Consider the following 23,054-nt stretch of genomic DNA (forward strand, 5'->3'; position numbering starts at 1 on the left):
CACATTTTGACATGGGCAGCTCCTTGCGATTTGTGAATTTTGTGAGTACATTTACACATTTCTCAACCTTGGCAACTTTTGAGTTGGGGGACTTCAACCGTTTCCCCCCACGCCCAACCTAAAGTTAGCTGACTGGAGTATTCTGGGAATAAGACCGTGCCTGGAATTTTAGAAAAAGATGTTGAGACTTGGGGGGAGTGCAAGTAATCAGCTCAGCCACAACTCCCATCATCTCCGATCGGCCAGCTTGGCTGGGGATGCTGGGCTTGGGGATCCCTCCTTCCCTCTCTCTCTCCACTTTGGAGCGCGCGTAAAGGGCTTCCCACCCTGCGCCCGCCGGTAGCTTCTCCCTCTCGGGAAGCCGGCGCGGCCAGCAGATGGCTCCGGTTTCTCGGGCTGGCCGAGGCCTCCCGAACGAAGCTCCTCTTTTCCGCCTCTCTTCCTTCTCCCTCGCTCCCCCGCTCGGCGACCTCGGAGGGGCTGGTCTTCCTCGAGGCCGAGGCTCCGAGATCCGGTCTATGGAGCCGAAGAGCCCGCGCCTTCGGGGGAGGCTTTGGCGCCTGGTCTGAAGCAAACGGCCAAGCAAAGACGGGGTTTGGCGACGCGGGTGGCGGGTGGGAGGTTCAAATTGCGATCCCTTCCCTTCGAATTGGAGCACGGGGGGGGTTGGACTAGAAGACCTCTGAGTCACCCTCCAACTCTGAGATCTTAGGATTGTTCCCCTCCATCCAGCCAGCCGAGGCATCCTCCATCCTTGAGGGAAGCGGAAAAGAGGCGTCCGAGCTGCTGCAGAAGGTAAACCGACGGCCTTGCTTCCGTTGCATGCATCTCTCTTTCCCACCTGCTTTTTCCAAGAAAAGGATAGATTTAAAATAAAATAAAATAAAATAAAATAAACAATAGCAGGTTGGAGGGTTAAAACATCCTTCCTCCCAGGGGAGAGTTCTGGAGGAGCAACAATTGGCTGGGGAATTCTGGGAGTTCACACAACTTAAGTTGCTGAGCCAGAGAAAGATACCCCTGAGGTACATCTTATGCAGATAGTCCTCAACCTACAACGTGACTGAAAAAAAGTGACTTAACAACCTTTTTTCCACACTTATAACCGTTGCAGCCTCCCCATTAAAATTAAAATTAAAATCCAGATGCTTTGCAACTGGCTCCTATCTATGACAGTTGCAGTATCCCTGGGGTCATGTGATTCCCTTTTGTGACCTTTTGACAAGCAAAGTTAATGTGGAAGCCATCTTACATACTAGGTGAGTTGGAAGGGACCATGGAGGTCTTCTAGTCCAACCCCCTGCTTTGGCAGGAAACCCTATACCAGAGGTGGTATATTCAGCAGGTTCTGACCAGTTCTGGAGAACCGGTAGCGGAAATTTTGAGTAGTTTGGAGAACCGGCAAATACCACCTCTGACTGGAAAGTTTACAGTATCCTTCCCCTGCCACGCCCACCAAGTCACACCCACAGAACCAGTTGTAAAAAATTTTTGAATCCCACCACTGCCCTATACCATTTCAGACAAACAGTTATCCAATCTCTTCTTAAAAACTTCCAGAGTTTGGAGCGTTCACATCTTCCGGAGGCAAGTTGTTCCACTGATTAATTGCCAGATTAGATCAGATTAGGAATGGGATTGGGATTGGAATGGAATGGAATGGAGGGATAGAAACTTTATTGTCACTTTGAAATGTGCACTAATCAGCATACATTAAAATGAAATTTTGTTTCATACAGCTCTCAAACCGCCTCCAATATATACTATATAAATATGATAACAGAAATACATAAATAAAAATTATGCAAATACAAAATTCTGAGAGTTAAAGTCCACTTATCTTAAAGTTGCCAAGTTTGTGAAACATTGATTTAGAACAGGGGGTCTCCAACCTTGGCCACTTTAAGCCTGGAGGACTTCAACTCCCAGAATTCCCTAGCCAGCTGGCTGGGGAATTCTGGGAGTTGAAGTCCTCCAGGCATAAAATGGCCAAGTTTGGAGACCCTTGATTTAGAAGGCTGCCATTACCCTACCCTTGATATGGCTCTAGGTCGGGTGTCAGCAACCCACGGCTCTGGAGCCGCATGCGGCTCTTTGGGCCCTCTGCTGTGGCTCCCTGTTAGGTGATCCCACCACTGGCTGGCCACACCCCTCTCTCTCTCCCCTCCCAGTCACTCCTCCCCTGGCCTGAGAAGGTAAAACACAAAAAACAGAAATGAGGGAGGGACGGAGAGAGAAAGACCCATTACCCACAGAAAACACCGGGAGCCACAAACTTGGATAGGCCGGAGGGGGGGCTGTCATGTGACTGGGTGAGAGTGATGTTGAGTTGGCTACGGCCACTCAGGTTTTGAGACTCCTGGTATTTTCTGTGGGAAACTGATCTAAATGGCTCTTTGAGTGTTTAAGGTTGCAGACCCCTGCTCTAGATACACAAGAAGTCCTTGACTTACGACCACAATTGAGCCAAAATTTATGTTGTTAAGCGTGACATTTGTTAAATGAGTTTTTCCCCATTTTACAAACTTTGTTCAGTGAATCACTGCAAGTTGTTAAGTTAGTAACACAAGTTGTTAAGTGAATCTGGCTTCCCCATTGACTTTGCTTGTCAGAAGGTCACAAGAAGTGATCCCATGGCCCTAGGACACTACAATCGTCATAAGTATGAGGCAGTTGCCAAGCATCTGAATTTTGATCACATGACCATGGGGATGCCGCAACGGTCTTAACTGCGAAAAACGGTCATAAGTCACTTTCTTCAATGCCGTTGTAACTTCAAATGGTCACTGAACGAAGTGCTGTAAGTGAAGGACTACCTGTTCTTCATCCCAGTGTCCCATTCCTAATTTTGTAAAATGGAAGAGAGTGTCAACTCATAAAATATTTCCATGGTCTTTTTATTTTTTATTTTATTTTATTTTATTTATTTATTTTATCTTATTTTTAAATTTAATTTTTATTGCATTTTCCACCAATACAAACCATATTCTCGGTTTCCACAGAAGTTTGACACATATTCTTATTTTATAGTTTCTACAATGTAGAGTTGTAATTGCAGGAATGTTCCTATCTCGGATGGCAAACCTCAGATAAAGAATGTTTACAAGCAAATACAACTCAGGCAAACAAAGTCACTAATCTAAAGGAGGATTAGAGAGAGGAAGTAAACATATGTTAGACTTTAACTAGAGATAATTAATTGTGTTAATTACTATTATGCTAAACAGTAATGAAAGTTAAGCAGTGACCAAAGTTAACCAATGATGAAGGATAACTAAAAATGTGTATAAATGAAAGACTAGACTCCAATAAAGATCATCATGATTCAGTTGATCATGATCAAACACCTCGACTGCCTCGTCATTACAACACTACAGTATTTTACACATATCAATCAATAACTTATCTCTGTCTATACTGATTTATCTATTTGTATATTTTACATATTTACATATCTACGCACCACTCTTTGAAGGTCTCTTCTAGTTAATCTTCACTTATTCTTTCTTATCTCTATTTTCTAACCATTCTTATGCCAAATCGAGTAATAATCGGAATCCCCCTTTTCTTTCATTTTTAGGGTAAGCATGTCCATTTCTGCACATTCTATAATTTTTTTGTAGAACTAGGTCTTCTTTTGGAATTGTAGGTCTTTTCCACATTTGTGCATACGCTATCCTGGCTGCAGTCAGTATATGTAAAATAATGTACTTGATCTTTTTGGGGTAACGATCTCCAATTATTCCCAATAAGAAGAATTCTGGTTTGAGTTCAAGTTTATATCCTATAATTTCCTGTATCCAATCTTTAATTTGGGTCCAATAGGTCCTGGTTTCGGGGCATAACCACCACATGTGGTAGAAGATACCATCAATTTGCTGGCATTTCCAACATTTGGGACTAGTATTTGGGTATATTTTGGCCAGTCTTGCCGGGGCTAAACGCCACTGGTAAAACATTTTGTATAGATTTTCTTTATATGCCGAGGCTGTTATTAACGTATAGTTTATGTTCCATAATTCTATAGTCTTTTTAGAGTTGCCAACAGAAAGGGAGGGGGAAAGGGGTTTGCTTGGAAATCGAAAGTGCATTCCATAAATACTTTTCAAAGATAGTAACTAGGTGACTGAAGTTTCTGGAGTGCAAAATTCCAACTGGAGAACATGATTGATGGCTCTTGGCTATGGATGTGTCCCATTGGAGAATATGAATTATGATACACCCAGGGGGTGGGGGTGCAGAAACCAGGGTCAAGGGTGACAATGAATTATGTGTCTCAGAGTCGGTTACACCCAGGTAGTGCCAGACATGTTAACTCCCAGTAAATCCTTTTGAAGTTTTGGAAGTTTGGCTCGAGACTCATGATTTAATTGGGGTAACTGCTAGAACCCTGACAGAGAGTTTATCCCGGCTGCTTTCTGATTTCTGACATTTTTCCCACCAACTTCTCCATGAGGAAACCTTAACCCTGGTTGAAGACTTTTTTTTTTCCTCCCTGTAATTGAAATAGGAGTCTAAAGGATGGCGGGCCAATCCTTGTTTGAATCCGATGGTCTTTAGCGAAGAGACCAACTGGTTTTTTTCAAAGAATAGCACCCCCTCAACCACGGCATCCCACCTGACCTCCCCTTTTCTCCCTGACAGATTTGGCAAAATGATGTGTGTGTTTGTCTTTGGAACCTTCCCTCCTCCGGGAGGAACAGAGATGGTGACCACGGAACCTTTTCAGGTAGCAGATGGGTTGGGGCGGGTGGGGGGAAACCGAAATATGTCGCGCTTAATAAAATGAAGCTCCCGAGGGAAACCGTGGCCCCAGTCTTTACTGTCCTCCTTGCAGGCACCGCCGTTCTCATTTGAAGAGGTAGCTGTGTACTTTACAGAGGTAGAGTGGACGCTCCTGGACGCAGAGCAGAGAGACTTGTATTGGGATGTCATGCAAGAAAACTACGAGACGGTGGCTTCACTGGGTAAAAAATTCCCTCCCCAATCCAGGAGCAGCCTTCAAAAAAATTTAGCAACCGGTTCTCTGCCCGCTTTCTGGGTGGGCGTGGCCATGGTGGGCATGGCCTAGTTGGTCTCCTGAACCATGGGGGGGGGCGGCGTTTTTGCCCTCCCCAGGCTCCTGAGGCATTTCTTGAGCCTCCAGGAGGGTGAAAACAGCCTCCCCAGACTCCGGAGGCTCTCTGGAAGCCAGAAAAGGGCCCATTTCCGACTTTGCCGAACTTCCGGGAGGCCCGTTTTTCGCCCTCCTCAAGTCTCCACACACGCCCTGCACTTAACTTGCATCCAAAACGGGCCATTGTGGGGACACCTGGGAGGGGTGGGCGGGGCCAGCAAGGAGTGGGATTTGGGGGTTCTCCGAACTGCGCAGACTCGTGGGCTCTCCCGAACCCCCAGCAGCCCAGTCCTGTCCCAATCCATTTAGTGGGGCGCAAAATGGGAACTGCAGCAAAATGATGTGTGTGAAGCAATCTCCCTGCCAGCTGTACTTGTATAGGTAGTCTTAAGTCGCCCACTACCACTTTAAAAAGCCTTAGTTAGGCCACAGCTGGAATACGGCATCCAGGTTTGGTGACCATGTCACAAAAAAGATGTTGAAGCTTTGGACAAAGTGCAGAGCAGAGCAACTAAGATGATTAAGAGCCTGGAGACTAAAACATATGAAGAATTTGGGTTTGGCTAGTAGAATAGAATAGAAATAGAAATAGAATACTTTATTGGCCAAGTGTAGAGTCTAGAGAAAAAAAAGGACTGGGGGGAACATAATAACAGTATTCTGGCATTTGAGAGGCTGCCCACCAAGAGGAGGGGGTCAACTTATTTTCCAAAGCACCAGAGGGCAGGACAAGAAACAATGGCTGGAAATTAATTAGGAAGAGAAGCAACCTGGAATTAAGGAGCAATTTCCAAACAGTGAGAACAATTAACCAGTGGAACAGCTTTACCTTCAGAAGTTGTGGCTGCTTCATCACTGGAGGTTTTTAAGAAGAGACGGGGCAGCCACTTGTCTGAAATGGTATAGGGCTCTGGTGGCGAACCTATGGCATGCATGCCGGAAGTGGCACGCAGAGCTGTTACCGCCAGCATGTGAGCACTCGCCCAAAAAAGGTCTGTTGCACATGGGCGTGTGCCGCGCGCCCGACAGCTAATTGTTGGGTATCTGGCCTGCATGCACAGAGGTGCGCAGGAGACACCAATGCACAGAAATGCGCACGTGGGGGGTTGCATACGCAGAAGCGAGCAGCGCGGGTCACGCGGGTTGCGGGTGAATGCTCAGGAGTCATGGGAGGCCCTGCACGCATTGCCTTTTGGGTGATGGCACGCGAGCACAAGCAGGCAAGCGGCGCGCAATTATCGGCACGGGAGCCCAAAAAGGTTAGCCACCACTGGTATAGGGTCTCCCAGGGGTCTGGACTAGAAGACCTCCAGGGTCCCTTCCAGCTCTATTCTGATTGATTGACTCTGCACCTGTGGACTGTGCTGTCTCTTATCTGATCATTTCCTGAGACTTGTAGGCCTCCCTTAAGCATGCAAGCCTGCAGAGTGACGTTAGCCCAGTCATTCTCTTTCAGCTCAACCTCACAGGGTTGTTGTTGGCAGGAAAATAGGAGGAAGAAAGATGCATTTGTCACTTGGAGATTGGGTGATGACAATGAGAAAGAGAGAGAGATTGAGGTTTTTAAAAGGTCTCCTATTCTAAAAGGGATTTTAAAAAATTCAATATAGGTAGTCCTTGATGTATGACCACAACTGAGCCAAGCATTTCAGTTGCTAAACAAGTTGGTTGTCTGAGTGCCTTTTGCCCCGTTTTATAACCTTTCTTGCTACAGTGGTTGAGTGAGTCACTGCAGCTGTTAAGTTAGTAACACGGTTGTTAAGTGAATCTGGCTTTCCCCATTGAATTTGCTTTTCAGAAGGTCCCCAAAAGCCACCACATGACTCCCAAGACACTGCAACCATCATCAATTGCCAAGTCAGTTGCCAAGCATTTGAATTTTGACCGTGGGGATGCTGCAACAGTTGTTAAGTGTGGAAAAAAAGTCACAAGTCGCTTTTTTCAGTGCCGTTTTAACTTTCAATGTTCCCTAAATGAATGATTATAACTTGAGATGTAGTCATTTCTGGCTTGAGGCTCCTCAATAGATAGAGTAGAATTCTTTATTGGCCAAGTGGGATTGGACACACAAGGAATTTGTCTTGGTGCAAAAGCTCTCAGTGTACATAAAAGGAAAGATACATTCGTCAAGAGTCAAGAATCATAAGGTACAACACTTAATAATAGTCTTAGGGTATAACAAGCAATCAAATCATACTAGGAAATAGTCCATATAAATCATAAACAAATAACAGATAATCAGAGTTGGAAGGAACCTTGTAGGTCATCTAGTCCAACCCCCTGCCCAAGGAGTAGACCCTACAGCATTTCTGACAAATGGCAGTCCAATTTCTTCTTGAAAGTCTCAAGTTATGGCGCTCCCACAACTTCCGAGGGCAAAGCTGTTCCGTTGGTTGATTGTTCTCACTGTCAGAAAGTTTCTCCTTATTTCCAGGTTGAATCTCTCCATGTTCAGTTTCCATCCATTATTCCTTGTCTGGCCTTCAGGTGCTTTAGAAAATAGCTTGACCCCTTCCTCCCTGTGGCAGCCCCTCAAATATTGGAAGACTGCTATCATGTCTCCCCTGGTCCTTCTCTTCACTAGACTAGCCAAGCCCAGTTCCTGCAACCGTTCTTCATGTTTTAGTCTCCAGTCCCCTAATCATCTTGGTTGCTCTTCTCTGTAAGGATGAAAGTGACAAAGTTACAGCCGTACAGTCACAAGTGGGAGGGGAGGTGATAAGGAGTGATGAGAAGATTAACAGTAATAGTAGTGCAGACTTTGTAAATAGTTGGACAGTGTTGAGGGAATTATTTGTTTAGCAGAGTGGGAAGGAAAAAACTGTCCTTGTGTCTAGTTGTTCTGGTGCGCAGTGCTCTATAGCGTCGTTCCAACCATTTTTTAAAAAATACAAATTTCCCTTTCATTTGTGGGATGACCACAACTGCCTGAAATTGGCAAGCATTTCCTATGTTGGTAGCCCCTGTCCAAAGCACATTTTGTTTTGCATTATTTTTAGAAATCAGCCTCTTTAAACATTCTTAACTCTTTGGGACATTCACTACTCTTGGTGTCTTGGTTGTGGGCTGCCATGCATTTAACTGACATCCTTATTTTCTCCCTCTTTTGTGTACGCTTGTGTGTGCGTGCGTGCATGCAATGCAGCTGTTGCAATCCCCAAGCCTGAGCTGATCTGTCGCCTGGAACAAGGAGAAGATCCATGGATCCCTTCCCAAGCAGCTTCAGAGGAGAAAAAGATCCGTCTCAACCTTTATGAGGGTGAGGGACAAAGAGAGTGAAGCCGCGATGAGCTTTGGGGCTAAATGGACGTGGTCAGATCTTCTGTTGTCCTGATGTTCTACCAACAGCTGTGGTGGCATCTTCAGAGGCCAACTGAGCTGCTTTGTGGTGTGCCGCTTGGCAGCCCATACACATCTAATCTGAGCTGACTAGGTTCTTGTATATGAAGCTGGCCAGCAGGTCTCTGATTGGTCCATATCTCAAAAGTCCCAAAAAACTGGTTCCTGATTGGTTCTTTGTCTCCAATTTGGTCCATTGTTGATGGTCTCTTTCGCAGTGTATGTAGATATTGTTTATGTCTATGTGTCTATCAATGGCCAATTTGTCAGAGTGCCAGCCTTTCAGGAATTCATCCATTGTGTATTCATCAACGCCAACTAATAGTTAGAAGACACGATGCAAACTCTAATTTCACAACATACAGACAGACTTAATCATAGTTTCAAATGGGAAACTGTTGAAACCATCCTAGATCAAACCAAGTCCAAAAACTCTTAGACAAGCCCTGGAAGATTGGCACTCTGACAAATTGGCCCCCAAAAGACACATAGACATAAACAACATCTACAGGCTGTGCAAAAGAGATCATCAACCAACAAAAAAGGAACTAAAGCGTCAGGCCAACAATCAAGAAGTAAACACTACTCCAATCAAGGAACTGCCAAAGAAGCTAACAGTAAACAGCCCAACCAAAGAACCTTCAAGGCCACCCCTACTAACACTGACAGCGCAAGGTGTTAGAATATAAATTGGGAGCAAACCCCATTCCTTACTAACACTGATGATGTTGATTAGTTTAGGTAATGAAATATCTGCAAGAAAACAAGCAAGCTCAGAAAACACCAAGGAGCCCTCAGATCAGACTGTCGTTTCTCTATCCTCCTTTGTCATTTGTTCAGGGATGGCCACAAAAGTGTATAGGTGTGTGTGGGGGGGGGAACCAAGATGGCAGCCAAGGCTATGTGATCAAAGGTCTCTGATAACAGATAACAGATAATCAGAATTGGAAGGGACCTTGTAGGCCATCTGTTGATGTATTCCCCGTTAGGAGAATGAGTGCACTCAGGGAAACATAGAGTGGTGATGAATAACACACAACCAGCACACAGATAAACTGAATAGTAAAATGTAAGTTTTACTTCCTGTAAACGGGTAAACAAAGTCCAGCAATCATACACGGTGAAAGCAGTTAGTATTCAAAACAATCAGTCCAGGGATAATCCAAAAATGAAGTCTTTTTCTTTACCAGTATCATAAACAAAGTTCAGCTTGCGAACAGTTGCAAGACTCACAGCAATCCAAGCAGAATGACGATCAGGCAAAAGGGAAATGCAAGAAGAACAAACCAGGTTTCTGGCTCCATCTTATGGCCGTTGGAGGAACCTCAGCCAATCACAATTACAACATTCTCTTAAAGATACAACAGTATTAAATGACTATCCTGGTTTATATATTGCAAACCCAGCTGTTAGGTGACTATCATTCCTAACACCGTCTAGTCCAACCCCCTTCGTGTATTGTAATTCAGGGGTGGTACCCTAAAACTACACACTATTGAGCCAAATTACTCTAGAGTTGGAATCAGAGAAAGAACTTTTTCCCCTACTTGTCCATTAGCTCATCCTCCTTTCTCTTTCCCAGGAAACAACTTTGCTTCGGCTTCTCCCACTATGCCAGCAAGCGAGGTGATCGTGAGGGAGATCAAGGAAGAGATCACAGAACCTGAAATCTTGGATCCGGAAGATCCCCCATGGGCTTTGCTGAGGGCACCCCCAGACAACCCTTCCTTAGCGTCAGAGGCCCGGTGTGGCCTGCAGAGACAGTGGGAGCTGCAGGCCGGGCACATCTGGCGGGAGCCTTCCAGGCACATGAGAGCAGCCAGTTCCAAGCACTCCATGTTCCACGTGGGCCGGAAGAAGCTGATGTGCCCGGAATGCGACCGGTGGTTCCACTGCAAGTCGGAATTCCTGCTCCACTGGCGGACCCACACGGGGGAGAAGCCCTTCGAGTGCCTGGCCTGCGGCAAGCGCTTCATCCAGAGCTCCCACCTAAGTGCCCACCGGCGCATCCACACGGGCGAGAAGCCCTACGAGTGCCCCAGGTGTGGGCGGAGCTTCAACCGGCGCTCCACCCTGACGGAGCACCTGAGGATCCACACCGGGGAGAAGCCGTACAAGTGCCTCCAGTGCGGGGAGAGCTTCCGCTGGAGGCCCTACCTGACCAAGCACCAGAGGGTCCACCTGGGCAATGCTGCCTACAGAGGCCTCAACAACAGAGAAGCCATCTTTGATGTCTCGTCCTGCCCTGAGCCTCTGGGAAGACTAGTGGGCAAGTCTGATTTTATTCTCTGCTTTTACAGATTACTTAAGAGTAGAGTAGAGTAGAGTAGAGTAGAGTACAATAACAGAGTTGGAAGGGACCTTGGAGGTCTTCTACTCCAACCTCCTGCTCAGACAAGAAACTCTATACCCGTGATGGCGAACCTATGGCATGCAGAGGCATTTGTGCCAGCACGCAAGCTGCAGGCAAACTTAACCTCACTGCGCATGTGCGCGTCTGACAGCTGATTTTTGGCCAGTTTCAGGTCTTTTTCGGCCTCCGAAAGGCTTGAGGAAGGCTTCTGCAGGCTTCTGCAAGCTTTGTAGGCCAAAAACTAGCCCCATTTTGTCATTTCCAGTATTTTCGGAAAAACAGGAAGTGATGAAACGGGGATAGTTTTCGGCCTACAAAGCGTACAGAAGCCTGCAGAAGCCTTCCTCAAGCCTTTGGGAGGCCAAAAAAGGCCGAAACCAGCCTAAAATCAGCTGTTAGGTGCAGTGCAGGTAAAGGGTCAGCAGTGGGGTGCGTGCGCAGGTGTAGGGGGGGGCACATTGCCTTCTGGGTGCTGGCACGCAAGCGTGGAAGCATGCGCACAATTTTTGGCACAGGAGCCCAGAAAGGTTAGCCACCACTGCTCTATACTATTTCAGACAAATAGCGTCTTCCAATCTCTTCTTTAAAACTTCCAGTGTTGGAGCATTCACAGCTTCTGGAGGCAAGTTGTTCCACTGATTAATTGTTCTAACTGTCAGGAAATTTCTCCTCAGTTCTAAGTTGCTTCTCTCCTTGATTGGTTTCCACCCATCGCTTCTTGTCCTGCCCTCAGGTTCTGTTTGGAGAATAGTTTGACTCCCTCTTCTTTGTGGCAGCCCCTGAGATATTGGAACACTGCTATCATTCCTCCCCTAGTCCTTCTTTTCATTCAACTAGACATACCCAGTTCCTGCGACCGTTCTTGCAGCTCCTGTGGTCTCCAGTAAAAAGAGATAAACCTTCGATGAAGACTCATCCCTTTGAACCCAGGGAGCTGACAGGCTGAGCTCTGCAGATCAAACCTTCAAATCACCGACATAAAGGAGCCCTGGAGAATTTCCCTTTCTCATTTTCCAGGTTGAAATCCTCACAATTGAAAGTAGCTGAGTTTGAGAAACATTGCTCTGGGGATTTGAAACCCTGATATGAAACCCTACTGGATTAAAAATAAATTGTCAGGTTCCCTTTTCACCTCTATGGGTTGTCTATCTTTTCCTCAATGTCAGACTTGAGAGTTTGAGGGTTCTACGGGGTATCTTCGACTGTTCTCTGTCTGTGGAGATTCTCAGTCATCCACGTCATGGTTGTTCCCAAAGATGCTTTTTTTTTTTTTAAAGAGGCAATTGGACTTTCTGGTTTTTTCTTGAAGACATTTCACTTCCCATCCAAGAAGCTTCTTCAGCTCTGACTGGAATGACGGGGAATGGAAGGATTTCTACTCCTTGCAGATAGCTGGTCATTTTCATTCTTTTAGAGCAGTGGCCCCCAACCTTTTTTGAACCAGGGACCGGTTTCACGATTATTTACTCTTCCACGGACCGGTACCTGAGTAACGCGAGACTCCACCGCCATCAGGATGGCTCTTCGTTCGAAGCCGCCCCCCCCTTTGACGAAACTAAGGCGCGAGCACCCAAACGCCGCTTTCCAACTGAAAACCCGGAAGCACTTTCCAACAGGAAGCAACCGAAAACCCAGAAGCGCCATTGAAACAAGATGGCGGTGCCCAAGCTTTGCGGCCCGGTAAAAAATGATCCACGGACCGGTACCGGTCCGGGGACCGGTGGTTGGGGACCCCTGTTTTAGAGAATCACTGAGGCCACCTGGAGGTTTATCTGTGTCTATCAGGGTCACCTGAGTGATGCAAACGGGTGTGAAGCCTTGAAAGGACTGTGTTACAGACTGGAGATAGATGATGTTATATCCCTCCCCTCTGTTGAGAGAGGGCTCTTCAATTTTGACATAGATGGAGTCTTTGACCCCTCTTTCAAACCAGTGGTCCTCTCTGTCCAAAATGTGGGCTTTGCTGTCTTCAAAAGAATAGCCTCTGTCTGTTAAATGCAGATGGATTGCTGCATCTTGTCCTGATGGGGTTTGTTCTCCTGTTATCCCAACTGTGGTATCCCAACACTGCCCTCTTCTGGACACATAGCTCTGCTGTTATTCTGGGATCTGTTGGCTCTCCCAATTTAGAAGTCACTGCCCCAATTTCTCCTGCCACTACTGGGACCACCTTGGCTTTTCCTTTCCACATCCTCTCCTTCAGTTCCTCCTTCAGGCCCCGGTACAACAATTCTTACGCTCCTTCACCCTGATGTTGCTGTCCCTTGACACCATTAGATCTTATCACCACCTCTGTCATTCTGTTCCTTGTCTCCTGCCCCGATGACAGGTTGACTGGCTTGTATCTGGTCGTCCATCTGCATCTGGAAGTCCCACAGGATCTTGGCGCTGTTATTCTCTGTGACCTCCTATAGAATCTCCCATCTGGATTTGGGAGGATCTAGCGGCCTATACGCTGGGCAGATGTCCCCTTACACAATGGAATGCTTTACTGGCCAAGTGTGATTGGACAGACAAGGAATTTGTCTCTGGTACATAAGTTCTCAGTGTACAATGCCAGCTACTTGGTTGTGCCATTCAGTATTTGTGTGTTTGTGTATAAAATTCAATTCAATTCCATATAATATAAAATAAAACATAAAATAAACTAATAAATAAAATGATAAAATAAACTAATAAAATAAATAAAATATATTATAATAAACTAATAAAATAAAACTAAAATAAATAAACTAATAAAATAAAATAAATAATAAACTAATAAAATAAATAAAATATATTATAATAAACTAATAAAATAAAACTAAAATAAATAAACTAATAAAATAAAATAAAAAATAAACTAATAAAATAAAACTAAAATAAATAAACTAATAAAATAAAATAAATAAATAAAAATAATATAATAAAATAAAAATAAAACAAAATAGAAATATAAAAACAAAAGAAAACCAATCAAAATAGATAAAATATACATATAGATACATAAAAGGAAATACATAATACATAAAAGGAAATAAAATACATAATACATAAAAGGAAAAACAAAAGCATTGGGGTAGGAATAGAAACCTTGTGATGCAAATACATTTAAATCAGCTTCTGTCTTCGCCTTACTCTTCCCCTCCCCTCCAGCAGGGGGTGCCATCGAGAGTGGCGCCCCAGAAGCCGAGTCCCTGTGTACTGCCTCTGCCTTATCGAAGCCGTGCAGCAGGGTGAAGCCCAGCCCTGAGATCTGTGGGCTCAGCCGAGGCTCAGGTGGGCCGCCGCTCAGGTGGCCCGTAAAGACTGAATCAGAGCCGCTCCCCGGTGGGAATGACGTCACCGACATCAGCCAAATCAAGATCGTTCAGGTGGAGAAGAAGCACGTGTGCCACGACTGTGGGAAAGCCTTCCAGTATAAGTTCGAGTTGGTGAAGCACCGCCGGACCCACACGGGGGAGAAGCCCTTCGAGTGCCTGGCCTGCGGGAAGCGGTTCTTCCAGAGCACGCACCTCAACGCCCACCTGCGCATCCACACGGGCGAGAAGCCTTACGAGTGCCCCAGGTGTGGGCGGAGCTTCAACCGGCGCTCCACCCTGACGGAGCACCTGAGGATCCACACCGGGGAGAAGCCGTACAAGTGCCTCCAGTGCGGGGAGAGCTTCCGCTGGAGGCCCTACCTGACCAAGCACCAGAGGGTCCACCTGGGAGATAATGCCTACCGATACTTCGACAGCAGGGACGGCCTTTATGACAGCTCTTCCTTCCCAGAGCATCAGGAGGAGAACCAACCAGGTAAGCAGGTCCTTCAGGGTAGCTATTGGTCTTCCCAGCTAAACCAGACAAACACAATCAGATGAGCTAAATCTACTTCAAGGGATCCCAACCAATGGTGGGATTCCAAAAATTTTACTACCAGTTCTGTGGGCATGGCTTGGTTGGGCGTGGCATGGCTTGGTTGGGCATGGCATGGCTTGGTGGGCATGGCTTGGTGGGTGTGGCAGTGGAAGGATACTGCAAAATCCCATTCCCTCCCCACCCCACTAACCTGCTTTCCAGCTCCGTCCTCCTGTGCAGGGCAACCAAAGAGGACCCAGCCAATCAGCTGGGACTCAGCAGGGCAGAGAATACATAGAGGTGGGGCCAGTCAGAGGTGGCGTTTGCCGGTTCTCTGGCAGATATTTCATCACTTGACTAGATAACATCATCGGTGCCAAGGAGAATGGGACCGGTAGTCCCTGTTTATATGTAGTAGCTTACCCTACCAATATTTGTTTTCTGTTTGGTTCTTCCTTGATTATTTATTTTATTTATTTGTTTTGTCAAGCGTGTTTTAGATAACAGATAAAATTAGGAACATGATTATGAGTACATGAAATGGGTACAAATAAAAGGGGGACATTAGGACAGAGACAGTAGCCACATTGGTGTTCTTATGCACACCCCTTACAGATCTCTTGGGAATGGGGTGAGGTCAACAGTAGACAGTCTAAGGTTAAAGTTTTGAGGGTTTGGAGGAAAAAACAACAACACAGAGTCAAGTAGTGCATTGACAACTCTGTTGCTGAAGTCGTATTTCCTGCAATCGAGTTTGGAGCGGTTAATCTTGAGTTTGTATCTATTGTGTGCTCTTGTATTGTTGTGGTTGAAGCTGAAATAGTCACTGACAGGTAGAACATCGTAGCAGATAATTTTATGTACTACGCTTAGGTCAGACCGAAGGCGGCATAGTTCCAAGTTGTCTAAGCCCAAAATTTCAGGTCTGTTGGTATAAGGTATTCTGTTGCGAGCAGAACAGTGGAGGACTCTTCTCATGAAATATCTCTGGACTCTCTCAATTGTATTAATGTTCGATATGCAGTGCGGGTTCCAGGCAAATGAAAAAGTCTGCACAACTGTTTTACTGTTAATCTTCACATCACTCCTTTTCACCCATCCCCTCCCACTTGTGACTGTATGACTGTAACTTTGTCGCTTGTATCCTTACGATTTATATTGACTGTTTCTTAGTATGATTTGATTGCTTATTGTACCCTATGACTATCATTAAGTGTTGTACCTTATGATTCTTGACTCTTGATAATGTATCTTTTCTTTTATGTACATTGAGAGCATTTGCACCAAGACAGATTCTTTGTGTGTCCAATCCCACTTGACCAATAAAGAATTCTATTCTATTCTATCCTATCCTATCCTATCCTATCCTATTCTATTCTACTGCTCGAGTTAAAAAGAGGGCTATGAAAATATTTACGGACCCCTCACATCCCAGACATAAACTGTTTCAACTCCTACCCTCAAAACGATGCTATAGAGCACTGCACACCAGAACAACTAGACACCAGAACAGTGTTTTTCGAACACCATCACTATGATAAACAAATAATTCCCTCAACACTGTCAAACTATTTACAAAGTCTGCACTACTATTACTATTGATCTTCACATCACTCCTTTTCACCCATCCCCTCCCACTTGTGACTGTATGACTGTAACTTTGTCACTTGTATCCTTACAATCTATATTGACTGTTTCCTAGTATGATTTGATTGCTTATTGTACCCTATGACTATCTTTAAGTGTTGTACCTGATGATTCTTGACTCTTGACGAATGTATCTTTCCTTTTATGTATACTGAGAGCATTTGCACCAAGACAAATTCCTTGTGTGTCCATTCACACTTGGCCAGTAAAAGAATTCTATTCTACTCTACTCTACTCTACTCTACTCTACTCTACTCTACTCTACTCTACTCTACTCTACTCTATTCCTATTGTATTCTATTGTATTCTGTTCTATTCTATTCTATTCTGTTCTGTTCTATTCTATTCTATGAGCTGTATTCGAGAATTGGAAATTGATTAGGATATTGTTTTCTGCTTGATTGTTTGTCTTTTGTACTTTACCATTGCTTACTTGAATATTAGTTTAAAAAGAAACCATATATGAATCTTAACTGTGTTCTGTGTTTTAGGAAAATCTTGCTGAAACACTAACCAAAGACTCTTAGGTTAATATCTTATATCTTAAGATATAAGATTCATATTATAAAGATTCAAGGCTTTGATTTTCATTCTGCACCGTTCTTCCGCCTGTTGTCTGTCCAACATCTGAACTTAAGAGTATCCAAAATGCTCGACCATTTTTGGTCCAGAACATCTGGAGGATATCAAATGCAGCATGATAAACAAGGCACAAATCATAAAATCATTTATCCCAATGACCAAGCGTGACCGATGCAATCATGGAAGAATTTGTCTCCCCGGCCAAACCCCCTGCTTTGCGAGGACAGAATAATAAAACTATGTGCAGGAAATTGGAAAACTGAAGGAAAAGAGGAAATGGAGGATTTCAAGCCATCCAACTTGTTGGAAATCTGAGGAGAAGCATTCTGCCATTTTCTCCCTTTGTATCTTTGAAGCGCTTCTCTACTCGCTGCGGTTTTTTAAAAAAAATTCTGTTTTCCCTCCTTGCCAGAATATTTAACATCCACTCCAGATTTAATCTCCCAACGAGAGCCGTGGGGGCTCCAGCGCTCAGAGGAAAGGGAGAGGCGAGAGAGCCGGAGTCTAGGAAAAGGACAAGTTGAACCCTCTCGGATCCTATCTGAGGGAGAATCTGAAGGCCACAAATCACCCACCGGCCCTGCTCCCCCTTACAATGGGACGAGATCCAGAGGTGCTTGTGAGTTGTTCTTTTATCCTTCCAACCCACAGATGGGGCTTAACTATGTCTGGAATCTGGACTGCTTCACTTTAGGATGGGAAGGGGATGTCCGGAGCAAAGTCTTAACAGATTTAACAGATAATTACAGTTGGAAGGGACCTTGTAGGTCATCTAGTCCAACCCCCCCGCCCAAGCGGGAGACCCTACACCAGGGGTCCCCAACCACCGGGCCCCGGACCGATACCGGTCCGCGGAACATTTTCTACCGGGCCACCGTTTGCTGGGCGCCGCCATCTTGTTTTGATGAGAAAGTGCTTCCAGTGAGCTTTTCCGGTTGGAAAGCGGCATTTGGGTCCTGAAGGAATCCTCGCGCCTTAGTTTCATCGAAGGGGGGGAGCTTCAAACGAAACTAAGGTGCGAGGATTCTTTCAGCACCCAAGGCAAGGCGAGCCGAGCGACTGTCCCGAAGCCCACCGACAAAGGTACAAAGGAGGAGTTGAAGGTGGCGGGGAGAAGCGGGGGACGGCTGGCTGGCCGGTCACTCGGCTTGCCTTGCCATGTGTGCTGATGCCGGTACCGGGCCGCGGATCATTTTGTGATGCCGGTACCGGGCCGTGGCACAAAAAAGGTTGGGGGCCACTGCGCCTACACCATTTCTGACAGATGGGAGTCCAATCTCTTCTTGAAAGTCTCAAGTGAGGATGCTCCCACAACTTCGTTGAGTCTGTTGCCAAGCCTTTGAATTTTGATTGCATGACCACAGGGATAGTGCAAGGGTCATAAGTGCGAAAAATGATCCTAAGTCACGTTTTTTTCAGGGTCGTTTGAACGGTTACCAAAGGAATGGTTGTAAGTCGAGGATTACCTGTAAGCTAGTAGCCCAGCTAAATCGCACTTTCCGAGCATTAAAAATAACCCACATCAGCACCAAGGCTGGTCATCTGAGTTTGAGAAAAGATCTATAGGGTGGGGATAGGGGGTGGGCTTCAAATATTTTAGCAAAGGGTTCTCTGCCCGGTTGCTGGGTGGGCGTGGCCATGGTGGGTGTGGCCTAGTTGGCCTCCTGCACCGTGACAGGAGGGGGGAGTTTTTGCCCTCCCTGGACTCCAGAGGCTTTCCTTGAGCCTCCCGGAGAGCGAAAACAGCCTCCCCAGGCTCCGGGCCGTGGTGGTATTCAGCCAGTTCGCACCAGATTAGGCGGGCACCGTAGCAAGAATTTGGCGTGGGTCGCCAAACCGGTAGTAAGTTCTGGCTGGCCACCCTCCCGCCCGATGCTCGCTCACCCCCACCTGCCTGACATTCGCGTAAGGTATTTCTTTGTTTCCCTCCCGATAATCAGCTGTAGATAAGATCAGCTGTGCCGGGATTCCCCTTGCTGAGGCCCAGGAAGGCAAAAAATGTAGGGAGGAGCTCAGGCCCCCACCCTCCATTTTTTGCCTTCCAGAGCCCCAGAGGAGCCTTAGGGGAGCAAACCCCCGGTTGAGGTAATTCCCCGTTAGGAGAATGAGCGCATACAGGGAGATGTATTTGAGAGGAGTGTTTGAATAATACACACAGAGCACACAGATGCACTGTACAGTAAATGTAGGCTTTTACTTCCAGAAAGTTTAAGCAAAGCTCAAAATAGGCAGTCCACAGTCATTCACAGATAAATCAGTCAGTTTTTCAATCCAGGGATAATCCAAATGTCAAATTCCAGTGTCAAAAAACAGTTCAGTATCAGACTTACATTAAATCCAGTAATATCAGTCAATTAGAAGAAATGGAGCAGCAGTAATACTTTCCAACAGGAGGAAACAGAGATACTCCCTCAGACACACTCTCTTCTGAGACTCAGACTAAAACAACCCAGGTTTCTGGCTCCATCTTATGGCTGTTTGAGAAACCACACCCAATTGCATGCTTTTGCAATCTCTAAAAGACATAGTACTAAAAGGTTTATCTTGGTTTATATATTTCTAACCCAAATAGCTGTTAGGTGACTCATATTCCTAACACCCCCCCGAGGCTCTTCTGATGCTAGGAAGCTCCCAAAACGGAGCTTGGAGGGGTGATGCGTGCCCCTCCCATGTTCTGTTCCTTTTCTTCCAGAGCCCCAGAGGAACCTTAGGGGAGCAAAAACCCAGAGGTTCCTCTGTGGCTAAGAAGCTCCCCAAAACGGGTGGGAGCTGCAAAAAAAAAAAAAAAAAAAAAGGCACGCCCACCCAGTCACATGGCCACGCCCACCAAGCCACACCCACAGAACCGGTAGTAAAAGTTTTTGAATCCCACCACTGCTCATTTCCAGCCTTCTTGAACTTCCGGGAGTCCATTTTTCACCCTCCCTGAGCCTCCATGCACACCCTAAACTTACCTGCATGCAAAAAAACGGGCCGTGTAGGGACTTCAGGGAGGGGAGGGTCAGGGATTAGATCCGACCGGTATTAATTACCGGTTCTGCCGCTCTGCGTGAGTCGCGCGAGTGCGATTTACAGACCTGCTGAGCTGCCAGGAGTGCAGCGCGCAGGTGAGCAGCGGTTGGAAAAGCCCTTTTTTTTTCCCCTGCTTTTTCAACCGCAGCTGTGTCGCGCAAAGCAGCTGCGGTTGAAAAAGCAGGAAATAAAGGTCAGGTAACAGCCTTGGGCCCAAACAGCAGCAGACATAGAAGAACCGGTTCTATGTCTGCTCTCTGTCTGCTGCTCTTCAGAACTACAGAGGTGGACAGAACCGGTAGAATCCCACCCCTGGGCAGGGTGGGCGGGTCCAGCCAGGAATGGGATTTGGGGAATGCACAAAATCTTAGCTAGGGGCTCTCCTGAACCCCTGCGAACCCCAGCAGCCCAGCCCCTGGGTGGGGACCATCTGGGCCCCCAAGAGAGACATTTTTCGGCAGCTCAGGTGCTGCCACAGAAGGTGTGTCAGGCATTTTGGACCCGTTTTGGCTGGCAGGGTGCTGCAGGAGGCGTCCGCCCCCATCTCCTTCCCCCCCTTCCTCCAGCCGGTCCGCGGTGGAGAACTAAAATGGCGATCCGGCCCTCAAAGAAATCCACTTTGGCACCCCTGCTCTACAGGATGGCATCGCTTCATAGGAAGGACCCCTTGCTTGGCCTCTGCTCCATTTGGTGACTCGAGCAGAAACACGGCTGGGAGAAAGTCCGTCCTCGACTTACACCCGTTCATTTAGTGACCGTTCAAAGTTGTGACAACGGCACTGAAAACGGTGTGACCGTTTTTTCACGGTTACAACCCTCGCAGCCATCCCCATGATCATGGGATCAAAATTCAGATGCTTGGCAACCGTTTCATACATACGACCGTTGCCGTGTTCAGATGCGGCAAATTCAGATGCTTGGCAAATTCAGATGCTTGGCAACCGTTTCATGACTTACGACCGTCGCCGCGTCCCCCGGGGCCACGGGATCGCCTTTGCCCATCTTCTGACAAGCATTAAGTCAGCACGGAAGCCAGGTTCCCTTTACAACCGTGTACAACCAATTTAACAAGCACAGTGATTCGTTTAACAACGGTGGCAAGAAAAGTCGCAAAAGTGGGGGCGAGGCAAAACTCACTTAACGCATTTCTCATTTAGCAACATGAATTTTGGGTTCAGTTATGGTTGTAAGCCGAGGACTACCTGTAATCTGCATATACAAAAAAGTGAAATACCACTCACACATCATCACAAAAATCTCCAGAACCGTAAAAGCCTACAAACTTGACATTTGGCACGTATGTTCCTCTTGGCTTCTAGGTGCTCACTAAGAAAGGATTTTTCAAAATGACTATCTTTTGGGGTTAGCCGGCAGCAGGTGCGGATGGCTGAGGAGAGCGAGGACTCAGATGAGGGACCAGGACCATTAGGAGTGCACTGCTGCCCTTCAGAGATTGTGGGGGCTGGCAGCAGTGAGGAGGTTCGAGGAGCCTGTGCCAAGTGCGGCGTGCGGCGCCAGGGCTGCTGGCAGGAAAGAGCAGCTGCAGCAGCATGGGTGACACAGGAGTAAGGCTGCAAGGCTTCTTCCTTCAAAAGGATAAAAGCCAGCTGTGAAACGAACGTTCTTTGCAGAAGGCAAAGACGTTTTGAAACTCCAGCCTCGTGGACATTCCAGTATCTTAGTTGGTATTTGAAAAGTCACGTGTTGTGAAATATTTCTTATCTGTGATTCTTGGCAGTCTCGCACAGTTTCGGCGAGGCTTGTGTTTATCAAAGTTACTTAGTTTGCAGCAGCCTTTTGACCGGGGATTCGTAAGAATCATTAAAAGGTTTCTGTTCATGTTTGTTTTATTGGAAAAGGGTTTGGGTCAGAATACCATCAGAGCATTATCAGAGCATTCATTAGTATTATTATTATTAACATGCTCTGATGCTAAGGAGTTCTACTCCCCCTACCCACCTGAAAAGAAATATGTTCCAACTGCAGTTGAGCTAAGCCACGCCCAGGCTCCTTGCTGTCTCCTTCTTGCTCACACAGCAAATACTGTTTCAGTTTCCAAAGAGCCCTCAACTCTCTCACACACTGACAGGACGCTAGCCAGATGAATACCGATGGATGCTGGTAGGCAGAAGCAGATTTTTTTCCCCCCTAATTTTCCTCCCCAAAAACTTGCCCGATCACATAGTTTCGTAGTGAAGCACATGTACCCTGCTAGTGGACAATAAGTTCTTAGTTGAGACTATCCATCCCTTCAAGATGTTTGAACGTCTGAATGTTCTTCCTTACTAGGTGACAACGTGACGGACGAAAACTTGGCAGAAAATCAACCACAGGGTGGCCTTGCGATAGGAGAAGGCGGTGGTGTGTTACCACACGGCTCTAAAAGAGATGGTTCCCTGCAGCCCAGGGTAACTTTTAAAAGCAGAAACACTTGAGGAAAAGAATGGACTGAATCCGGTTAGTAGGATCGACGGACTTCACTTAAAAACCCAAACCATCCTATTAGGCTTTGTGGCTCTTTTTTCTCCACGATGGTGGCCTTTCCCCTGGATGGCATTTAATTCTCATGAATGGCCTAGCTGGGTGGGGAACTCTGGGAGCCAGAGGGCTACCCATTTTGAACAAATTAGTTTATGGCTGTAGAAACCATCCCAAGAGATTCTGGGAAGGTGTTTTTTTTTTTTTTTTTACAAGCTGGAAAAGGGAGAAAGGCGTGGTTTTGGGATCTACTAAGCTGTTTTGTCTCTTGCATTGCAAAGGTGTCCTTGAAAGCTCTGTTTAGGCCATAGTTTTTTTAAAACACTGGCAGGAAGTCATCTGATTGTAACATGAGGAACAAATTAACAGAGTTGGAAGGGACCTTGTAGGTCATTTAGTCCAACCCCCCCCACCTAAACAGGAGACCCCATACCTGTGATGGCGAACCTATGGCACGTGTGCCACAGGTGGCACACAGAGCCATTGGTGCGGGCACGCGAACCCCAAGCAAACTTACCTCATTGTGCATGCGCGCGCCTCCCAGCTGATTTTCGGGCCTTTTTCGGCCTGCCAAAGGGCTTGAGGGAAGCCTCTGCAGGCTTTGCAGGCCAAAAAATAGGCCCGTTTCATCACTTCCTGTATTTCCGGAAAGCCTGCAGCGGCTTCCTTCAAGCCTCTGGCAGCCCGAAAAAGGCCTCAAACAGGCTG

At 46.4% G+C, this 23,054-nt stretch overlaps 1 protein-coding gene and 1 long non-coding RNA gene across 2 annotated transcripts in view; both read left to right on the top strand.

Moving 5' to 3' along the window:
- LOC148131635 (uncharacterized) overlaps positions 1 to 23,054 on the top strand; it is a 65,655-nt gene that overhangs the window by 41,038 nt on the left and 1,563 nt on the right. The window lies entirely within an intron of this gene.
- On the top strand, positions 335 to 22,367 carry LOC113425255 (uncharacterized). The gene is made up of 8 exons (XM_026687316.2): positions 335 to 795; positions 4,645 to 4,729; positions 4,838 to 4,967; positions 8,262 to 8,375; positions 10,038 to 10,724; positions 13,944 to 14,585; positions 17,269 to 17,475; positions 22,158 to 22,367. The coding sequence occupies exons 2-8, from the start codon at positions 4,655 to 4,657 to the stop codon at positions 22,301 to 22,303; spliced, it is 2,001 nt and encodes a 666-aa protein (XP_026543101.2). The 5' UTR covers positions 335 to 795; positions 4,645 to 4,654; the 3' UTR covers positions 22,304 to 22,367.

The sequence above is a fragment of the Notechis scutatus genome, chromosome 2, assembly GCF_049901735.1.
Source record: "Notechis scutatus isolate UNSWTSFEM ecotype Mainland chromosome 2, rNotScu1.2, whole genome shotgun sequence".
NCBI lineage: Eukaryota > Metazoa > Chordata > Lepidosauria > Squamata > Elapidae > Notechis > Notechis scutatus.